The sequence below is a fragment of the Xenopus laevis genome, chromosome 4L, assembly GCF_017654675.1.
Source record: "Xenopus laevis strain J_2021 chromosome 4L, Xenopus_laevis_v10.1, whole genome shotgun sequence".
Taxonomy (NCBI): Eukaryota; Metazoa; Chordata; class Amphibia; order Anura; family Pipidae; genus Xenopus; species Xenopus laevis.
Genome location: NC_054377.1, coordinates 1388862 through 1410677, shown reverse-complemented (window position 1 = coordinate 1410677; position 21816 = coordinate 1388862). Strand labels below are relative to the sequence as shown.

At 41.9% G+C, this 21816-nt stretch overlaps 1 protein-coding gene across 7 annotated transcripts in view; it reads right to left on the bottom strand.

The window, feature by feature from the left end:
- The window catches only part of LOC108713441 (transcription factor Sox-6), a 261335-nt gene that overhangs the window by 79554 nt on the left and 159965 nt on the right, over positions 1-21816 (bottom strand). For all 7 annotated transcript variants that reach the window (XM_041589672.1, XM_041589669.1, XM_041589668.1 and 4 more), the window contains 2 exons: positions 15517-15689; positions 13864-13932 (listed from right to left, as the gene is read on the bottom strand). In XM_041589672.1, the coding sequence (XP_041445606.1) occupies positions 13864-13932; positions 15517-15689 (242 nt within the window). The remainder of the gene's footprint in view (positions 1-13863; positions 13933-15516; positions 15690-21816) is intronic.

Sequence of the window (21816 nt, the reverse complement as noted above, 5' to 3'; positions counted from 1 at the left end):
TCACGGCACATTCAGCACAGCTTTAGCACAACTAAACACAAGATTCAACAACCAAAGAGCAACACTGCAAATTATTATTGCCCCACAGTCTCCATCTTGCCTTACAATCTCTCTTTTGTCCTACTGTCTCTCTTGCTCCACTGTCTCCATAGTGCCCTACTGTCTCCATAGTGCCCTACTGTCTCAATCTTGTCCCACTGTCTCCATCTTCCCCTACTTCCGCCATCTTCCCCTACTGCCACCATCTTCCCCTACGGTCTCCATCTTGACCTACTGTCTCCATCTTGTCCTACTGTCTCCATCTTCCCCTACTGTCTCCATCTTCCCCTACTGTCTCCATCTTGTCCTACTGTCTCCATCTTGCCCTACTGTCTCCATCTTGCCCTACTGTCTCCATCTTCCCCTACGGTCTCCATCTTGACCTACTGTCTCCATCTTGTCCTACTGTCTCCATCTTCCCCTACGGTCTCCATCTTGACCTACTGTCTCCATCTTGACCTACTATACCTACTGTCTCCAACTTGACCAGCTGTCTCCATCTTCCCCTGCTGTGTCCATCTTCCCCTGCTGTCTCCATCGTGCCCTACTGTCTCCATCTTGCCCTACTGTCTCCATCTTGTCCCACTGTCTCCATCTTCCCCTACTTCCGCCATCATCCCCTACTGCCACCATCTTCCCCTACGGTCTCCATCTTGACCTACTGTCTCCATCTTGACCAGCTGTCTCCATCTTCCCCTGCTGTGTCCATCTTCCCCTGCTGTCTCCATCGTGCCCTACTGTCTCCATTATGTCTCCAACTTGTCCTACTGTCTCCATCGTACCCTGCTATCTCCCCCGTGGCATACTGTCTCCAGCTTCCCATACTGTCTCCATCTTTCCCTACTGTCTCCAGCTTCCCCTACTGTCTCCATCTTTCCCTAATGTCTCCATCTTACCCTACTGTCTCCATCTTCCCCTACTGTCTCCATCCTCCCCTACTGTCTCCATCTTGAACTACTGTCTCCATCTTCCCCTACAGCCTCCATCTACCCCTACAGCCTCCATCTTCCTCTACAGCCTCCATCTTCCCCTGCTGTCTCCATCTCTCCCTGCTGTCTCCATCGTGCCCTACTGTCTCCATCGTGCCCTACTGTCTCCATCTTACCCTACTGTCTCCAGCTTCCCCTACTGTCTCCATCTTGCCCTACTGTCTCCAGCTTCCCCTACTGTCTCCATCGTGCCCTACTGTCTCCATCTTACCCTACTGTCTCCAGCTTCCCCTACTGTCTCCATCTTGCCCTACTGTCTCCAGCTTCCCCTACTGTCTCCATCGTGCCCTACTGTCTCCATCTTACCCTACTGTCTCCAGCTTCCCCTACTGTCTCCATCTTGCCCTACTGTCTCCAGCTTCCCCTACTGTCTCCATCGTGCCCTACTGTCTCCATCTTACCCTACTGTCTCCAGCTTCCCCTACTGTCTCCATCTTGTCCTAATGTCTCTATTTTTGCTGCACTTTTAGTTCCCCTTAAACTTAAATGTTCTTCTTGATTCCAATGAAATGTAAAGGTAGGGAATGAGCAGCAGGAGAAGTTGTCGCTCATTGGGTTTGGGTTTGGTTTCTATAGGGATGGGGAGAAGTTGGATAAATGATGTTATGGGATGTACATATTGCAACTACCTAGTACTCACACCTCACCAAACTGTGACTTTTTTATGTGGCGTCTTTGTCTTTTCTCTTTTATTCGTGTGAACTGAACAGAGGAACAGCACTGTCTCCTTCGAGTAGTAACTGGGAGTTGGAATTTATAGAGGAGCTGCCATAGCAGTAAATCCCCACTCACACTGTACTAAGTCTTTAATCATCTGTTCCACCAACTTTTATATTGTGTCTTTTCATAGATGTGCTTTGTATTTACCCCTCATCCTATTGTGTAACCAAGCATTCTATTGGAAGGGTTACTGTCTGCTCTCATTTCCCTACAGAAATAGGGATTGGTAACACTAGATAGGTACCTAATATATAGAGACAAGAGGAAAGTGTTGGAAGGGTTACTGTCTGCTCTCATTTCCCTACAGAAATAGGGATTGGTAACACTAGATAGGTACCTAATATATAGAGACAAGAGGAAAGTGTTGGAAGGGTTACTGTCTGCTCTCTCTCATTTCCCTACAGAAATAGGGATTGGTAACACTAGATAGGTACCTAATATATAGAGACAAGAGGAAAGTGTTGGAAGGGTTACTGTCTGCTCTCATTTCCCTACAGAAATAGGGATTGGTAACACTAGATAGGTACCTAATATATAGAGACAAGGGGAAAGTGTTGGAAGGGTTACTGTCTGCTCTCTCTCATTTCCCTACAGAAATAGGGATTGGTAGTACTAGATAGGTACCTAATATATAGAGACAAGAGGAAAGTGTTGGAAGGGTTACTGTCTGCTCTCTCTCATTTCCCTACAGAAATAGGGATTGGTAACACTAGATAGGTACCTAATATATAGAGACAAGAGGAAAGTGTTGGAAGGGTTACTGTCTGCTCTCTCTCATTTCCCTACAGAAATAGGGATTGGTAACACTAGATAGGTACCTAATATATAGAGACAAGAGGAAAGTGTTGGAAGGGTTACTGTCTGCTCTCTCTCATTTCCCTACAGAAATAGGGATTGGTAACACTAGATAGGTACCTAATATATAGAGACAAGGGGAAAGTGTTGGAAGGGTTACTGTCTGCTCTCTCTCATTTCCCTACAGAAATAGGGATTGGTAGTACTAGATAGGTACCTAATATATAGAGACAAGAGGAAAGTGTTGGAAGGGTTACTGTCTGCTCTCTCTCATTTCCCTACAGAAATAGGGATTGGTAACACTAGATAGGTACCTAATATATAGAGACAAGAGGAAAGTGTTGGAAGGGTTACTGTCTGCTCTCTCTCATTTCCCTACAGAAATAGGGATTGGTAGTACTAGATAGGTACCTAATATATAGAGACAAGAGGAAAGTGTTGGAAGGGTTACTGTCTGCTCTCTCTCATTTCCCTACAGAAATAGGGATTGGTAACACTAGATAGGTACCTAATATATAGAGACAAGAGGAAAGTGTTGGAAGGGTTACTGTCTGCTCTCTCTCATTTCCCTACAGAAATAGGGATTGGTAACACTAGATAGGTACCTAATATATAGAGACAAGAGGAAAGTGTTGGAAGGGTTACTGTCTGCTCTCTCTCTCATTTCCCTACAGAAATAGGGATTGGTAACACTAGATAGGTACCTAATATATAGAGACAAGAGGAAAGTGTTGGAAGGGTTACTGTCTGCTCTCTCTCATTTCCCTACAGAAATAGGGATTGGTAACACTAGATAGGTACCTAATATATAGAGACAAGAGGAAAGTGTTGGAAGGGTTACTGTCTGCTCTCTCTCATTTCCCTACAGAAATAGGGATTGGTAACACTAGATAGGTACCTAATATATAGAGACAAGAGGAAAGTGTTGGAAGGGTTACTGTCTGCTCTCTCTCTCATTTCCCTACAGAAATAGGGATTGGTAGTACTAAATAGGTACAGTATTTATAATAAAGTGGAAAAACAATAGACATAAAGTTGTGCAGGGCGTTGACAGAAAGGCAAGTAAATGAGATGTTCCCTTGGTTGGGGGGGTCACACAGACATTCGCTAATTCTTTATTCCAGCCATAGTGGAAAACTGTGGTTGATGTTGTGACAACGGGGTCGGCAGATCATTACAAAGCTCCAGTACATTTTGCTGACAGTCATTTCCTCCGTCAGTTGAGAGATGACACAATGTTACATTTTTATTCCCCCCTATTTGTTGTGGTTTGGCTTTCTCTCCCCACATTGTGCGACACACCCCGGCCACTTTGTTTTCCTTATTTAATGGGTGTAAAATTCCTAAGTGGATTCGGTTTTCTTAAATTTAAAGCTGAGTCGCTGCCGGCCTGAGATCTGGTTCCAATTATGGGAGAAGCCGGTGGAACTGAACATGTCGGGAAGAGATCGGAACTCAAAGCAAAGACTGGGACCTATTACTGACATGTCTCTAGGGGACATGGGGGACCTTTTATATAAAATCATTTAGTCCAAGAACAGTCCATTAGAGGGGTTCAGGGGGGTAAAATGGATATGAGGGGTGCAAATTATAACATGGATATGAGGGGTACAAGGAGTAAGATTGATATGAGGGGTACAAGGAGGAGCATGGATATTAGGGGTACAAATTATAAGATGGATATTAGGGGTACAAGGGGGCAAGATGGATATAAGGGGTACAAGGGGGCAAGATGGATATAAGGGGTACAAGGGGCAAGATGGATATGAGGGGTAAAAGGGGTAAGATTGATATGAGGGGTACAAGGGTTAAGATGGATATGAGGGGTACATGGAGGAGGAAGGATAGAAGAGGTACAACGGGAGGACGGATATTAGGGGTACAGAGTATAAGATGGATTTGAGGGGTACAAGGGGTAAGATTGATATGAGGGGTAAAATGGGTAAGATTGAAATGAGGGGAACAAGGGGGAGGATGGATATTAGGAGTGCAAAGTATAAGATTGATTTGAGGGGTACAAGGTGTAAGATGGATATTAGGGATATAAGGGGCAAGATGGATATTAATGGTACAAGGGGTAAGATGGATATGAGGGGTACAAAGTATAAGATGGATATGAGGGGTACAAGGTGTAAGATGGATATTAGGGGTACAAGGGGTAAGATTGATATGAGGGGTACAAGGGGTAAGATGGATATGAGGGGTACATGGGGTAAGATTGATATGTGGGGTACAAAGGGTAAGATTGATATGAGGGGTACAAGGGGTAAGATTGATATAAGGGGTAAGATGGATATGAGGGGTTAGATGGATATTAGGGGTACAAGGGGTAAGAATGATATGAGATAATCTGGGAGATTTTTGGTTGTACCCCAGTTATGCCCAGACCACACCCCATTGCACCCAGATTGTGCCTGTTACTGGATAAGTCCAGGTGTCTGTAGAAGGGCAGACAGGCAAGTGTGGAATAACTGGTGGGTATTAAGTTCAGCGCTGCTTTGTGCCCATTGTGGTGCCCAGGATTATGTCACATTCATTGCCATTAATGTATCAAGACTAATGGGGCCTATTTCATACATGGGGCCCGGAGCAAGATCCTGTAGCCACACACACATTTGGGGCCAGTTTGTGACTGTCGTCAGTGAGTGATACTCAGGCCCCTCTCTCCTGCCCCTCACCCTTCCCACCTGAGCTCCGGCACCCCCCCCCACCCACAGGTTCTCTCCCACCCGCCGCCTCGTTACAGCACCAGACAGACCCGCTCCAAACTGTCTAGAAAAATCAGCAAGGCGAGGAATTAATAAAGAAAACATAAAACCCCACTCAGAACGTTCCCCGAGACGCGAGATTTCCCCGATGGCCTCGCTACAACTGCGAAACAAAATTAGATTTGATGAAAAAAAAAAAAAGGCAAGAAAAAAAAGTTGCTCTTTGCCAATTACTGTGAGTAAATGTTATTTTAGGTCTAATCCCGCACTCGGTCGGAATACTGTGAGTTCTACATAAATAAATCATTATTTTCCATTATTTATATATTCCTTTGCGAAGCGTAAAAGGGCCCGGCGACTCGGCGAGACAAACGCAAGCTTTAGAGGCGCAACATCGTGTTTTTAATCCCGTCGTAAAGGCAAACGAGAGGCGGCTAATTAGATTAGATAACCAACAGTATTTGCATTTCTCCCCCTTCTGCCGGGAAAGGACCAAAGAGCTGACAAGCAGCTGCCCCGGGGCAAGAGACGGCAAAACTAATTTCCATACGCGCAAACGCACAAAATATTTGAAGATTGGGCGAGGGCCCCGGGCTCTTTCTAAATGTACATTTCTTTCATGTGACTTTAAGTCCCAGGATTGTTTTAAAAAATAAGCCGCGTGTGTAAATGAGTGCCGAGAATAAACATGGACTGGATGGAGAGGAGGGCCGGCACTGCGAGAGAGAGCGCCACCCAATTGCACTCACTCCCCTGACATTTGCAACAACCTCCTTTAATTCAAAGGGAAACTTAAAAGAGGAGTTTGTGCTTTCACTGCGTTCCACCTGACAAATAATAAACTTTATAATAATAATAATAATAATAATAATAAAGGGCGGTGTTTCCAGGCACCACCCAGTCGGATACAGAGAAACTGCACTCGCATTTCAAACACAACCTTTTAGCTATTTTTTTTTTTAAATCACAGCCCAACGCGTTTCAACCTTCATCAGTGAAGCCTGACGCATTTACGACGAAATGTAGTAAAAAAAAAAAATCTATGAAAAAAAAAAAAAAATAAATAAACCTACATCCGTTTCCAAGACGATTGCACCAAAAAATTGACACCACCCATAGGCAGGAAAAGTTCTACACCGGATACTCCTGAAATGTTACTGTAAGCAAATATATAAATATAATCCCAACTCAGTTGAAAAGTGTTTGGAATTCAAGGAGACAATTACAGGTATGGGACCTGTTATCCAGAATACTTAGGACCTGGGGTTTTCTGGATAACGGATCTTTCTGTAATTTGGATCTTCATCTCTTAAGTCTACTAGAAAATCATATAAACATGAAATAAAGCCAATAGGCTGGTTTTGTTTCCAATAGGGATTAATTAAATCTTATTTTGAGGTCAAGTACAGGTATAGGACCTGTTATCCAGAATGCTCGTGACCTGGGGTTTCCTGGATAACGGATCTTTCTGTAATTTAGATCTTCATCTCTTAAGTCAACTAGAAAATCATATAAACATGAAATAAAGCCAATAGGCTGGTTTTGCTTCCAATAAGGATTAATTATATCTTAGTTGAGGTCAAGTGCAGGTAAGGGACCTGTTATCCAGAATGCTCGCAACCTGGGGTTTCCTGGATAACAGATCTTTCTGTAATTTGGATCTTCATACCTTAAGTCTACTAGAAAATCATATAAACATGAAATAAAGCCAATAGGCTGGTTTTGTTTCCAATAAGGATTAATTATATCTTAGTTGGGATCAAGTACAAGCGACTGTTTTATTATTACAGAGAAAAAGGGAATCAGTTTTTAAAATTCTAATTATTTTATTAAAATGGAAACAGCCTTCCCATACTTTGGAGCTTTCTGGATAACAGGTTTCTGGATAACAGATCCCATACCCATGTTGCACTGTCCAGAACCAGGTTTTTAATCACAAAACTGAATATCGCCCACAAAACACATGGCGCTCAACAATCCAAGTCATTTTATTGTAGAAACATATTTTATCAACACATCCCAATAAAGTTGAAAACGCGTTGGGATGTCACAGAAAAAAACATTTTTTCCCCAAATATGTTCCTGTATCTAAGACCAAGTTCTTGAACCAAAACCCATTTCCAACACAAAACGGACCATCATATACATGACCCTCCAAATTAAATCGAGAATATGAAATTGTAAAACATTTTTCCATAATATATTTCAAAACATTTAAATAAACTATTCCCTCATCCCATAAAGACTTTAGGGTCAAAATAATGTTTTTTTCTGGACCACATTCCTCAATCCAAGACAATCATTGCACAAAAACCCAGAAGCATTTCCAACACAGATTATTAAAAAATTTAAAACATTTTATAATAGAAAAAAATCACTATTATCTCAACGCATTTTACCATAAAAGGTTTTTGTCAGTTGGTTTTAGGCTGAAACGTTGCACAACATTTTCCTACAACAAAATATTCCTTCCTGTGTTTTTTCAGGGAAGAACTTTAAAGTCGAAACACTTTTGGATATGTTGTAAAAAAAAAAATAAAAAATCTACAAGGATATTTTCCTGACTGTATCCCCGTTGCCAAGACAATTATTTTACCAAAACTGCGTTATTCAGAAACACATTTTAAACAGAACAAATCAAGACCACCCATAAGTTAAATACAGGAAAAAATCCATCAAGGAAATTTTTACTTTAGAAACATTTTTATTATACACCCTCTATCCCGACGCGTTTCGGTCTTCCCTGGCGAAAAACGAAATTTGAAGTTGCAACAGTGTTGTTGTTTATTTACAATTGCAATTTCTACATCCAAGACAATTTCCACATTTAAGCTAGAAGCGCGTTTTAAACATAAAAAGTGGCATCGCCCATATACATAAAACTTTACAAAAACCTGTGAAATATATATAAAAAAATTATTTTGTAGAAAATGTTTTTGCAACCTATGCCAGCAAATTTAAACTTAAAGGTGTCCATCAGGGAAGTCTTTTTTTTTTTTGCTCAAAACATGTTTGTGTTCCTGTCTCTGTGACAGTTATTACACCAGAAATGCTCTGACCAGAAACGCGTTTCAAACACAAAAATGATACAATGGGTATAGAAAAAAATTTCCTGCCTGTCTGCAGAATTTCCCAACATGAAACTTAACCCATAAGTCTAAAATAGAAAAATTGAAGGTTCTTTAAAATATATCAGGAAAACCTTTTTGGGTGAAACGCGTCGGGATTTGCATTAAAACTAAATATCTACAACAACATTTTCCTGACTGTACAAAGAGTGTAATTAATAAAATGTTACGGTACAATTTTTTTTAATAACATATGCCAATGCATTTTGACCTAAAAGAAAATCAGAAGATTTCAGCTCAAAACGCGTTGGGAATATGTACAGAAACATTTAAATTTTACATTTTAAATGTTTTTTAAGTTTTTTTAAGAAAATCTTCGACTGCTTTTCTACAGTATGTCTGAGAAAATTATTGCATCCAAACTAGGGATGCACTGAATCCAGGATTCGGTTCGGAATTTGCCTTTTTCAGCAGGATTCGGCCGAATCCTTCTGCCCGGCCGAACCGCATCCTAATTCGCATATGCAAATTAGGGGCGGGAAGGGAAATTGCGTGACTTTTTGTCACAAACAAGTAAGTAAAAATGTTTTCCCCTTCCCACCCCTAATTTTCATATGCAAATTAGGATTCAGGTTCGGTATTCGGCCGAATCTTTCGCAAAGGATTTGGGGGTTCAGCCGAATCCAAAATAGTTCATTCGGTGAAACCCTAATCCAAACTGTGAAGCATGTTCCAAACACCATGAATCGACCCCACCCATTGGCTGAATGTAGATGAAAAGGCCCATTTATCAACATTATAGTGGATTTAGCATTTTTTTAAAACTACAATTAAACTCTATTTCTCTAAAATCACGAATGACTTGTAAATTATTAAAACAACAGAACGGGCAGCTAAAGAGTACAAAAACCTCTAAAAATGTTTTACTACCAAAAAAAAAAAAAATTCAAAAACTCTGAATGGCTAAAGCTTCAGCGCAGCTCTCGTTGACTTCTATAAGCCCTGGACTGCATTTACTTGCCATTTTTTTATTAAGAGTTTTTTTGTATTAAGAGTTTATTTTGTGGGTTTTACACTTTAGAAATCCCAAATTTTTAGTTTTACAGAAATTTTTAAAAAAACATGACAAATATAAAATTTGTGAATTTTTTTTTTTTAATTCAAATGTTAGCAAATAGGCTCCTTGTAAAAGTGTATACAAGGCAATCCAAAAAATACTTTTTAGGCTGAAACATGGGCAACATTTTTATTTTTTTAACTCTACAATAGCATTTTCCTGACTCTGCCCCTGAATCAATTCTCGCCCCCAAACACGGTATTTCAAAAATGAAAATCACCGCCACCAATAAGAGAAATATCGGAAAGTCGTATAAAAGGAATTCCTAAATATATTTTTAAATAATTTAAAGAAACACTAAGATATTTTTTTTTTTACAGCATTTCACTTGTTTTGATCTAAAAACACAAAGATCAAAAATATTTTTTTTTCCCAAAAATGTCCATTCTATATTATTTTAGGGTAGAATTATTTCCTCTGTGCAATTTATAATGGGATTTCCCATGTTATAGGCGGTGGGATTATGCCAGTCAAGTACCCGAGTGACCCCTCTTGTGCCAAAATTAGACCAAATTTACAAAGAGCCAATCAGGTGAGAGGGAATCGTCTGCGTCCCGACTGGAGCTCGTCCTTCTGAGAAGAGCGAAGGAGAAAAACCAACTCAGACGAGCAATAAACTCAGAGTCCGGCTCTTAAAATTAGAGGTCAATTAGATACTTAATGATGAGGCATCTCTTTAAATATATTCCAACTATTATTATCCTGGCGTAAAAAAAAAAATTAATTAAGCAGGTCAGGCAGGACACGGGGCTAATGTGCAATGTAATTATTCCTGATCTTTCGACATGCTCTTCACATAAGGAGACAGCCCTCATTCCACTCCCAGAGCACTCCACTCTCTAGTGCTTAATCACACGCAGAAAGGAGAAGCCTCTATGACTCTCTATAAGTGTGCGCTCTCTCTGCTCCGCTGCTTCTTCACTCTCACACACTCTCCTTATCCTGCATTATTGTCCCTTTAAACTATAAATAAATATTCAGTATTCCACAGTAGTATAGAAACACACTATTTAATAGGAAAACACAAGTTTATTGTGTGCCCAGAACATTCCTTCTCTGTATATTTGTATTTATACATATGGGAGGAGGAGGAGGTGCCATATTGATTCCCTTAGACAGTACAGTATGAGGGTATAGCTTATTGTGTGCCCAGAACATTCCTTCTCTGTATATTTGTATTTATACATATGGGAGGAGGGAGGTGCCATATTGATTCCCTTAGACAGTACAGTATGAGGGTATAGCTTATTGTGTGCCCAGAACATTCCTTCTCTGTATATTTGTATTTATACATATGGGAGGAGGAGGAGGTGCCATATTGATTCCCTTAGACAGTACAGTATGAGGGTATAGCTTATTGTGTGCCCAGAACATTCCTTCTCTGTATATTTGTATTTATACATATGGGAGGAGGAGGTGCCATATTGATTCCCTTAGACAGTACAGTATGAGGGTATAGCTTATTGTGTGCCCAGAACATTCCTTCTCTGTATATTTGTATTTATACATATGGGAGGAGGAGGAGGTGCCATATTGATTCCCTTAGACAGTACAGTATGAGGGTATAGCTTATTGTGTGCCCAGAACATTCCTTCTCTGTATATTTGTATTTATACATATGGGAGGAGGAGGTGCCATATTGATTCCCTTAGACAGTACAGTATGAGGGTATAGCTTATTGTGTGCCCAGAACATTCCTTCTCTGTATATTTGTATTTATACATATGGGAGGAGGGAGGTGCCATATTGATTCCCTTAGACAGTACAGTATGAGGGTATAGCTTATTGTGTGCCCAGAACATTCCTTCTCTGTATATTTGTATTTATACATATGGGAGGAGGAGGTGCCATATTGATTCCCTTAGACAGTACAGTATGAGGGTATAGCTTATTGTGTGCCCAGAACATTCCTTCTCTGTATATTTGTATTTATACATATGGGAGGAGGAGGTGCCATATTGATTCCCTTAGACAGTACAGTATGAGGGTATAGCTTATTGTGTGCCCAGAACATTCCTTCTCTGTATATTTGTATTTATACATATGGGAGGAGGGAGGTGCCATATTGATTCCCTTAGACAGTACAGTATGAGGGTATAGCTTATTGTGTGCCCAGAACATTCCTTCTCTGTATATTTGTATTTATACATATGGGAGGAGGAGGTGCCATATTGATTCCCTTAGACAGTACAGTATGAGGGTATAGCTTATTGTGTGCCCAGAACATTCCTTCTCTGTATATTTGTATTTATACATATGGGAGGAGGAGGTGCCATATTGATTCCCTTAGACAGTACAGTATGAGGGTATAGCTTATTGTGTGCCCAGAACATTCCTTCTCTGTATATTTGTATTTATACATATGGGAAGAGATAATACTGTAATAGGCAGGAGGCTAATTAAGTAGGTGACAGTTTGGGCTGACAAGACCCTCTACACCTGGGGTCCCCAATCTTTTTCACCCGTGAGCAACAATTAGATGTAAAAAGAGTTGGGGAGCAACACAAGCCCAAAGGGTTGCTTATTTGGTGCCAAATAAGGGTTGTATTTGGCTACTGGTAGCCCTTATGTGGACTGGCAGCTACAGGAGACTGTTTGGCAGTACAAGTGTTTTTTATACAACTGAAACTTGCCTCCAAGCCTGGAATTCAAAAATAATCACCTGCTTTGAGGCCACTGGGAGCAACATCCAAGGGGTCGGAGAGTAACATGTTACTCATGAGCTTCTAGTTGGGGGGTCACTGCTCTACACTATATATAAAGGTGTTGCTATAGTTCAGCCCCACCTTAAATCCCAAGACTTGCTTTACTGCAGGTTGAATCTGCCTCTCCACCCCCCAATTCCCTTAAATGGAATCCGTGGCTGTAAGGCGCTGGGAGTTGTTCCTGTTGCAGCTTTACATTACAGTGATGCCAATGGGTGATTGGTATTATTTTTAGTCTAATCCGAGAGCCCAGGCAGCATTAGCCGTACGAGGGTGGTTGCTATGGTAATGGCTGGCTAGTGAATAGTCGGTAATTACTACCATACAGCGGAGGGGACGCCACGTGCTACTCCCAGCTCCCCCTGTTTTGTTCTCACAGCCTCATGCTCTGCCCTCCAGCTGGAACACGGGGCCAGGACTCTATATTGTGGGGGGCATAAGGCTCGGCACAAGGAGCCAATCAGGAGGGCAAGTAGCCGAATGGAGGAAAGCAACTCCCCGAACCTCAGAAAACACCCAATTCCTAGAAAGTTACGCAGTTAAAGTTGCCTTAATGGTTCTATGGCAGCTCCACCAACGTGAATGAAGCCCGGGGTACATCTCTGAGGGGTAAAATGTGACATAAAATTAGGGATGTTCAACAGGTGACCCTCTTAAACTCCAACTCCCAGCATGCCTCTGGCACCATCTTCTATATACTATAGGGAATCCAGCGATCGGTTCAGGATTCGGCCTTTTTCGACAGGATTCGGATTCTACCAAATCTTTCTGCCCGGCCGAACCGAATCGGAATCCTAATTTGCATATGCAAATTAGGGGCGAGGAGGGAAATCGTGAGAAGGAAGTAAAAAATGTTTTCCCCTTCCCACCCCTAATTTGCATTGGGATTCAGTTCAGTATACGGCCGAATCTTTCGCAAAGGATTCTGGGGTTCGGCCGAATCCAAAATAGTGGATTTTGCGCATCCCTAATATACTATGAGTTATTTACTAAGGAGGGCTTGGACTAGAGCCTGGAGATCCCAATACCAGAAGCCTCCAGTCTCCCTATCCAGAAACATGGCACCCCTCCATTGCCCCCCCCCAGGGTCCAAATGTCCAACTACTGCTTTAACTAAACCCAATTAGAACTCTGGGTTCAGCACAAGTCCATTTAGTAGTCCAGGAAGTGGAAAGAGGGAAATAACTCCTGTTAAAGGAGAAGTAAAGCTACCGAAGCAGTTTATTGCCAATAGATTAGCCACAATAGTAAAAGCTATAACACTATATTTATTCTGCAGAATGCTTTACCATATCTGAGTAAACAGCTCTAGAAGCTCTCTGTTTGTTTAGGATAGCAGCTGCCATATTAGCTTGGTGTGACATCAATTCCTGCCTGAGTCTCTCCCTGCTCACTCATAGCTCTGGGCTCAGATTACAGCAGGGAGAGAGGAACAAACTGAGCATGCTCAAGCCCTAGCCCTGGAGGTTTAAGCTGAAAACAGTAAGTCTGATACAGAAGCCCATGAGTACACAATAGAAGGAAAGAAATGTGCTGTTTCATTTGACAGTTGGTTCCATCCCTGCATCAAACCTAACAATCCACAAACTCGTAACGAAGTCAGACGCCGGACAACAGCGAGACGCAGACTTATTTCCCCCCGCAGGCTCCTCCCCTTTCCCGTAACCACAGCAACTTATAAACGGAGAGAATGTAGCGGACGCAGAGGAACCGGAAACTGACCTGAATTTGTTGCTGCAGGAGGTTGATCTTGTGCTGCTGCTGCAGGAGTTGCTGCTGTTGTCTTGCGATCTGCAGGATAAAACACAGGGACAGTCAGGAGATGCAGAATCGCATTTGCTGCAGGCACATCCTCTAATGCAACCTTCCCTCATTCATTCAGGAAAACTTCTAAAAAGGCCAATTTAACCCTCTGATTTTACAGCATTGAACTTTCCATTGCTGGGAGTCCTGCTGTGTCTCACAGTTGCCTTACAACAAAACTCCAGGAGCACCTCCCACTTATACAGGAGAGAAGTAACCAGTGTATAGTGAATATGATACGGGAAGCAGGTACATCCGCCTGTTATATCAGCTGTTCATATAGGGGGCCCTGATTCCATTACCTCGTCTGCTGGGAGGCAGTTCCATGCATCACTACTATCGTTTGTTTCTATCAGCCCAGGGTCTGTCTGCTGCTTTTAAGGGATGTGTTCCATCTCTCAGCCGTCCTCCTCTCTACATGCAGCATAGAGTGTTAGCTCTTGGGGAAACATGGTGTGTTTTTTTTTTATTTCTACAACTTTTACAATGGGTTTAACCCTTTGAATGCCGGAATCCCCTCAATGTGCACCCGCCCTGTCCAATGGAGTTTGTAGGCATGTGGGCAGACGGGGGGCTGATTAAAGTCGTATTACAAATAAGCACCATGTGGCCAATCTAGTGGATTTGATTCGCCGATTGGATGAGCTACATTCTTGCTCCGCTGAGCATGACAACCTAGTTAAAAGTGTCATTTAATTTTCATTTTGAAATATAATTACTGAGGCTTCGCTGTAAGATATCAGTCGCCTGCAAATGTGTCAGGATTAATTTGTGCTGCTTTATTCACAAGTGTCAATAGTTAATTACTGGATCGTCAGCGAGGGGCTCAGTGACACTGTGACACCCCCTCTCCGCTGAGCCCTCCCCTCCGTTCCTTTATTTGCTTTTGCATTAGGGGATACGGCCTGTGTCCCAATTTGGTGGAAATACATCCGAAGCCATAAAACAGCACAAGTCATAACGTATTAAAGTCACCCGAGCGTTCAGCGACCCCCTCCCTCCCACACTCACATTACAGGCAAAAATTAATAATTCTGGTAATAATGTCAGTTTCTTTAAAAACGCACATTAATTTGGGACTGTCTGTCTGATATAGAGGGGAAAGGGGGGCTCCGACTGCAACTCCCTGTAACACTAGTGACAACAGCAAATACCCAATTAAAGGGACACTGCACCTTCATTTCTATATTTCCTTTGTTTCTATATATCTGGGTACCCCTGGAACTATAGTGACACCCCAATGTTTCTATATATCTGTAACCTTGTTATGAGCTAAGGGGGCCCAGTCTGAAGGTCAGTTAGGGGGAGATTTGGGGTGAGTGCTTATTTGTACCCTGGGTACCCCTGGAACTATAGCAGGGTGACACCCCAATGTTTCTATATATCTGTAACCTTGTTATGAGCTAAGGGGGCCCAGTCTGAAGGTCAGTTAGGGGGAGATTTGGGGTGAGTGCTTATTTGTACCCTGGGGACCCCTGGAACTATAGCAGCGTGACTGTTACCCCAATGTTTATATATATATATATATATATATATATATATATATAGACCACTTTGCACCAGGTGCATCACCTGTTCCTGCTGTTGCCTCGCCAGATCCATTTGTTGCCTCTGTTTCTCAATCTGTGAAGCCGCCAGTTTCTTCTGTTCATCGTGGGCTGCCAGGAGTTGCTCTCGGAGGCTGATGAGTTGGGTGATCATGGTGGAAAGCTGACGCTCTTTCTCTGCTAAGCTCTCCGGGGTGCCTGTGGGTGGGACAGAAGGAAGGGGAATAAGGTGAGACAGTCTCCCCAGGACTCACATACCTTCTCTGCATGGATTTAACTTTCTACTCAGGTGGGTGTGGCCTGTAAGAGAAGCTTTCCTATTGGAGGTCTAATGTCTGTCCTACTTGTTATTGGTATATTAGTTGGTCCATTTCCCAGCAGCCCCTACTGAGCATGCTCCCTGACTCCAACATGGGTCTTGTTGCTAGGGTCACTGACCCCAGAAACCAGACTGAATAAGGCAGAGCAGTAAATCACGAAATAAATGACAGAGGCACTACATTGTATCTGCTTCCAGGAGCCGCCATATTGATTCCCTGGGTTGGAATGGTACAAGTGGACAGGTATGGGGGGAGGCAAAGGGAAGGGTTTCTGCTCAGAGTCAGGGTATTATTTCCCCGTTCATTGCTACCCCCCCTCTCCTTTTTGCTTTCAAATGTCACAAAAGAAAAATCTGCAGAAAAGGCAAAGGACTAAATAAATAAATAAATAAATAAATAAATAAATAAATTAAGTGCTGGGGCCTCACCGATATAAAAAGTCAGAAAAGGACAGACAGACAGTCAGGGTGGGCTCCGGGCACTATAATCCCATTACAGACCCTTCATTAGGTTTACTCTTCAGACTAGAATGAAATATATAAATAGAGAAACTGGCAGTTGGGACAAATAGGGGCACATGACACTGAGAGTCTGGAATTTAAGGCCTCTGGTTCCACCTGTACAAATAAACTCCCTGATCCCATAATCCCATGTTCTCCTATACAACTCCTGCCTCTCTATTGGCACCACAGTCCCTACCTGGAAATACTTCTCCTCTAGAAGCAGCAAAATATTCAGCAACTAACAATCAGCTCTGGGCTCAGATCCACAACAAGTCCTGGCATTTCACATATATACAGAGGCCCAACTAGCCCCACATAGGCCCAATATGTATCAACAGATTTAAGTAGGGTGATATTTCTTAACCAATCCAAACACAGAATCTGGAGAGATTAAACATTAGTGCAGTCAGGTTTTATACTACAGCTTCTCTCTCCTTGTTCTTTATACAGTTACACAGAGATCAGTGTTGTCTATGGAAAGGGGATTTCATCATCAGCATAGGAAGGGGTTCTTTACTGTAAGGGCAGTCAGGTTATGGGATTCCCTACCAAGAGAGGGGAATGAGTGATTCATTGGTGGGGAGGAAAGGAGATCTCACCATCAGCATAGGAAGGGGTTCTTTACTGTTAGGGCAGTCAGGTTATGGGATTCCCTACCAAGAGAGGGGAATGAGTGATTCATTGGTGGGGAGGAAAGGAGATCTCACCATCAGAATAGTAAGGGGTTCTTTAATGTAAGGGCAGTCAGGTTATGGGATTCCCTACCAAGAGAGGGGGAATGAGTGATTCATTGGTGGGGAGGAAAGGAGATCTCACCATCAGCATAGGAAGGGGTTCTTTACTGTAAGGGCAGTCAGGTTATAGGATTTCTTACCAAGAGAGGAGGAATGACTGATTCATTGGTGGGGAGGAAAGGAGATCTCACCATCAGCATAAGAAGGGGTTATTTACTGTAAGGACAGTCAGGTTATGGGATTCCCTACCAAGAGAGGGGGAATGAGTGATTCATTGGTGGGGAGGAAAGGAGATCTCACCATCAGCATAAGAAGGGGTTCTTTACAGTAAGGACAGTCAGGTGAGAGGGGAATGAGTGATTCATTGGTTGGTAGAAAGAGATGAAATATTGTGCTGCTCTTTAGCAGTGTAATTGGGGGGTGTAGGTAGAACTGGGATTGGTTGGATTTGGGCAGATCGTGGGCACAGTAGATGGTTCCAATCTAAGACTTTCATTGACCAAACAAGGCCTCTCTGTCTGGGTCCAGATGTTTTGGCCTTCTGAGAAACCAACCCAACAGCAAACAGTCCCCAGGGGCAGTTATTGTGACCCCCAGTGACCCCCCAACATTGTGCAACTAAAGGCAAAACTAAACGCAGGCCGTGTATAATATTCCAGGGAAATTTCTCCCATCCAACCCACGGAAAAACGAGACCAGTCTCCTGCCGAGGATTCACATTCGACTGAGTTACTGTTTCAACCACAAGGGAAAAAAAATATTAAAAAACAAAAACAAAAACAAAACTTGGAAGCGGCTCAAATTTTCCTACAATTCTCAAAACAAAGAAACGTGCGTCGGGATTTGGGGTCCCTTTACGCCGCATCTCAGAATTCCAGTGATTTTTATAGAAAAAAACATTTTTGGTGACAGCGTTAATATTCACTTTTTCCCCCGGAATTTCACAATTGCGTTTATTTGAATTCCGAGTGGAATCACCGCCCGTCGTAAACCTCAGCTCGGGCCCCTCGCTCGCTCCCCTGCAGCATTTTTATTTGAATAAACTTGTGTTTGTGCCGCGTTACAATCAGCGACTTGAATCAAAGGTCTCCAAAGTCTCCCAGATTTCAGGCTGGAAATGTTTTTTTTTCCGTCCGTTTCTCATGTGAGGGGCCCTTTGTGTAACGGCTGCGATTTAAGTGCGGCAGCTGCGCGTTTGCTTCTCCCACCACCTCCGCTCTGCCAGGTCCCACATAAAACCTGCATTTTCTTATGGTAATGAAGCCGCCCCGAGCCAAACATTTCACTCGCATTTTAATGCCGATACATTCGTGAATATTCCCATTCAAACCCTGTCTCTTCCACGGCTACAATTTGCGACAATATATCCATTCCATTGTCATATTTACATTTCTATTTGTCTGGACTAAAACATCAATTATTTTCACAAAAATACATTTGGAACAATTCTTTTTAAAAAAAATGTTTAAATACATTTATAAACTTTTTTATTTAAAAAAAAAAAAAAATCAAATATTTTTGTTTTTAGTAATAATGGGTTTTAAAAAAAAAAAAAAATTATTATAAAATGAACCAAAACCAAATTAAATGCTACTGAATTATTTTTTAGCCAAAAAAATCAAAATCTAAATATTTTACCATTCTTTAAAAAAAATTGTAATATTCATTGAAACACATATCTAGATATATAAATCAAAGCTTCAGGTAAAATCCTTTATCATCATGCCCAAATAGAGCGTAAGCTCTTTGGGCAAGGTGACTTCTGTATACACTTCTGAAAATCAATCGAAGTTAAAAAAAAATGATACAAGAACTATTTGGCCCATGCATAAAAAATAAAAATCCTAAATATATAAAAATCAAAATGAATTCAAATCATTCCGAATTTGTGTACAGGAATAGAATTGAAAAATGTAGCCTTTTTTTTGTTCAGGACAAATTCGTTTACAAATATTTTCACAAACTAAAGGCACGAAAACGCTGGGGAAAAAAGAAAAGGTTCCCAGAAATAAAAAAAAAAAAAGGAGAGGACGGGAAGAAATCCTAAATCGCTTGTACAAATGGAATAAACACGACGGCTGAAATAACAAATAAATATGGGAATTGTTGGAATATGAATATTTAAGAAATAAATTTAAAACGAGTTTGTTCGTCTCCTGACATTTAAAGGCACAGCGCTTAGGCAGTGTATTTATCGACACTCAGTCCCCAGGCGACAGTTTCAAGAATTTAAAGGATCGTCTAGATTTTTTTTTTTTTCCCCAGCCTAATTTTTTGTGAATTGGAATTCCTCCAGTTTTGGGGGGGGGGGGGTGCAGCTGAGCTCACAGAAGCCTCAGAATGGCAGAGATAAGAGAGCAGTTACCTACATGCAATTGGCGCGTGACAGTTGCACTTCAGCTGTGGATTCGCCGCTGCTGTGGATCCATGGCAGTTTGTGTGTCGTTCAGCGGCTCTGAAATAAACCTCCCCCGTGTCAGCCACCCTTTATATTCCCACTGCCTGTTCACTCGCTCTCTCTCACAAACTGAATTATTAACAAAAAAAAAAAAAAAACAGCAGGTTTTAGGTTTCCAACCTTTAGGTTTTTCTAATTGAATGCAGAACTATTTCCACGGCGCTCGGTGTCTCGCAGGCTTCGGCGGGTGGATGAAACATGTTTGACTGGGGGGTGACACGGATTATTTTGTATAAAGTTTGGCTGGTGGAAAGCAGCCTGACAGTTAGGGAACAAGCCGCCACTTGCCGTCCCTACGACAAACAATTAAAATCATCGCTTTGTGCATAAAAAATTCCCGGCTCGGCGTCTCCACATTCCTGCGGAAATCAAGTGCATTTTAAGTGTCAGAGCTGATTATTTAATCAAACGGCTGCGCCTCTCGCCCCGGCTAATTTGGGGAGGCAGATAATATTTTACTTATAAAATAATTGCGCACCTGTTGCGAGAGAGAGCGGCGCCGAAACAAATGTTAATAACCACAAGGGCGCAATTTGAGCAGGAGAGGGGGCTTGCCCTTATTACACCCACCTAACAGGCAAGCGGAGGGTAAAGGCTTGAAAGGAAATCTCCAGGGAAGGGAACAGCAACACTCACTCGATTGTTACAATCACATTGGCCAATTACACACTCAGACACATGATAGGATTGTATTGCAAGGAATGTCCTGCTATAAGCCACATTATTCTTATCCACCATATACAACACAGTTAGCAATGGGACAATTTATTTGCCAGGCGCAAATTCACGGGGCAATTTCCATGTTTCGCCGCCAGCGAATGAATTTGCGAAATTGCAGCAATTCCAACACCAGAAACAATTAACGTACGCCCATTGACTTTAGTGCGCGTCAAATTGTCGCCGGCGTCAATTTCCGTCAAAATTCATGTTTTTGCAAATTTTTTGCCGAAGCGAAACGGGAGAAATTCGCTTCTCCTTAGGATTTGTAATCATGCCTCGACCCACAGAGCTAATAATCTAATTTCCTTGCAGACAGTATACACAAACCTGTACTTGTAACTATAGTGTTAATAGGAAAGGATATAAAGGCAGGTAGGTGCACATAAGCTGGAGTTTAATGCGCGTCAAATTATCGTCAGCGCTGATTTTTGACGCTCGCGTCATAATTCACATTTCTCAATTTTTCGCCATTTCACAGAAAATTTGCGAATTTTCCATCGAAGGGAAACGGGACAAATTTACCCATCACTAAACACAGTCTCTCCATAGGATTTGTAATCATGCCCTGTCCCGCAGAGCTAATAATCTAATTTCCTTGCAGACAGTCAAACACACACCTGTACTTGTAACTATAGTGTTAATAGGAAAGGATATAAAGGCAGGTAGGTGCACATAAACTGGACTTTAATACCCGTCAAATTGTCACCGGTGTCAGAACTGTCACAGGTGCCGATTTTTGACGCCCACGTCAAAATTCGCATTTCTAAATTTTTGGCCATTTCACAAAAAATTCGCGGATTTTCCATCAAAACGAAATGGGACAAATTTACCCATCACTAAACACAGTCTCTCCATAGGATTTGTAATCATGCCCTGTCCCGCAGAGCTAATAATCTAATTTCCTTGCAGACAGTCAAACGCACACCTGTACTTGTAACTATAGTGTTAATAGGAAAGGCTATAAAGGCAGGTAGGTGCACATAAGTTGGAATGGAATGAGCAGAAAAACATTTGTAGTAAAGCAGGTGACAAACTATCACAGAGAACAATAGAAATTTCGGGGGGGGGGGGGGTGTTACAGTTGTGAAGTGCAAATGGGAACAGAAGGAGCGACGCACAGTCACCAACCCGACAACACACACTGCACGGATCACACACTTGATAAGTTGCAGATTTCATGGTAGAGAAGAAGTAGCTTAATGGAACACATGGCGGTACCATTAGATTCCTCTAACTACTGTATGTACTGTGATTCCATTAGATTCTCACAACTACTGTATGTACTGTGTGATAACAATTCCCTGAGCTACTTTAAGTACAGTAGTATGATTAGATTCCCAGAGCTACTGTACATAGGGATACCCTTCCCAGTTACCAATTCCTACAGCTGTAAGTACAGTCATATGGTTAGATCTCCCAGAGCTACTATAAGTAGAATAAGACCAATTTGTAGAGCTGTATGTACAGTCATATGGTTGGATTCCTAGAGCTACTGTAAGTACAGTGATATCAATTCCTAGAACTACTGTAAGTACAGTGAGAGCTACTGCAAGCAAAGTAGTACCAATTCCAGAGTTACTTTGAGTACAA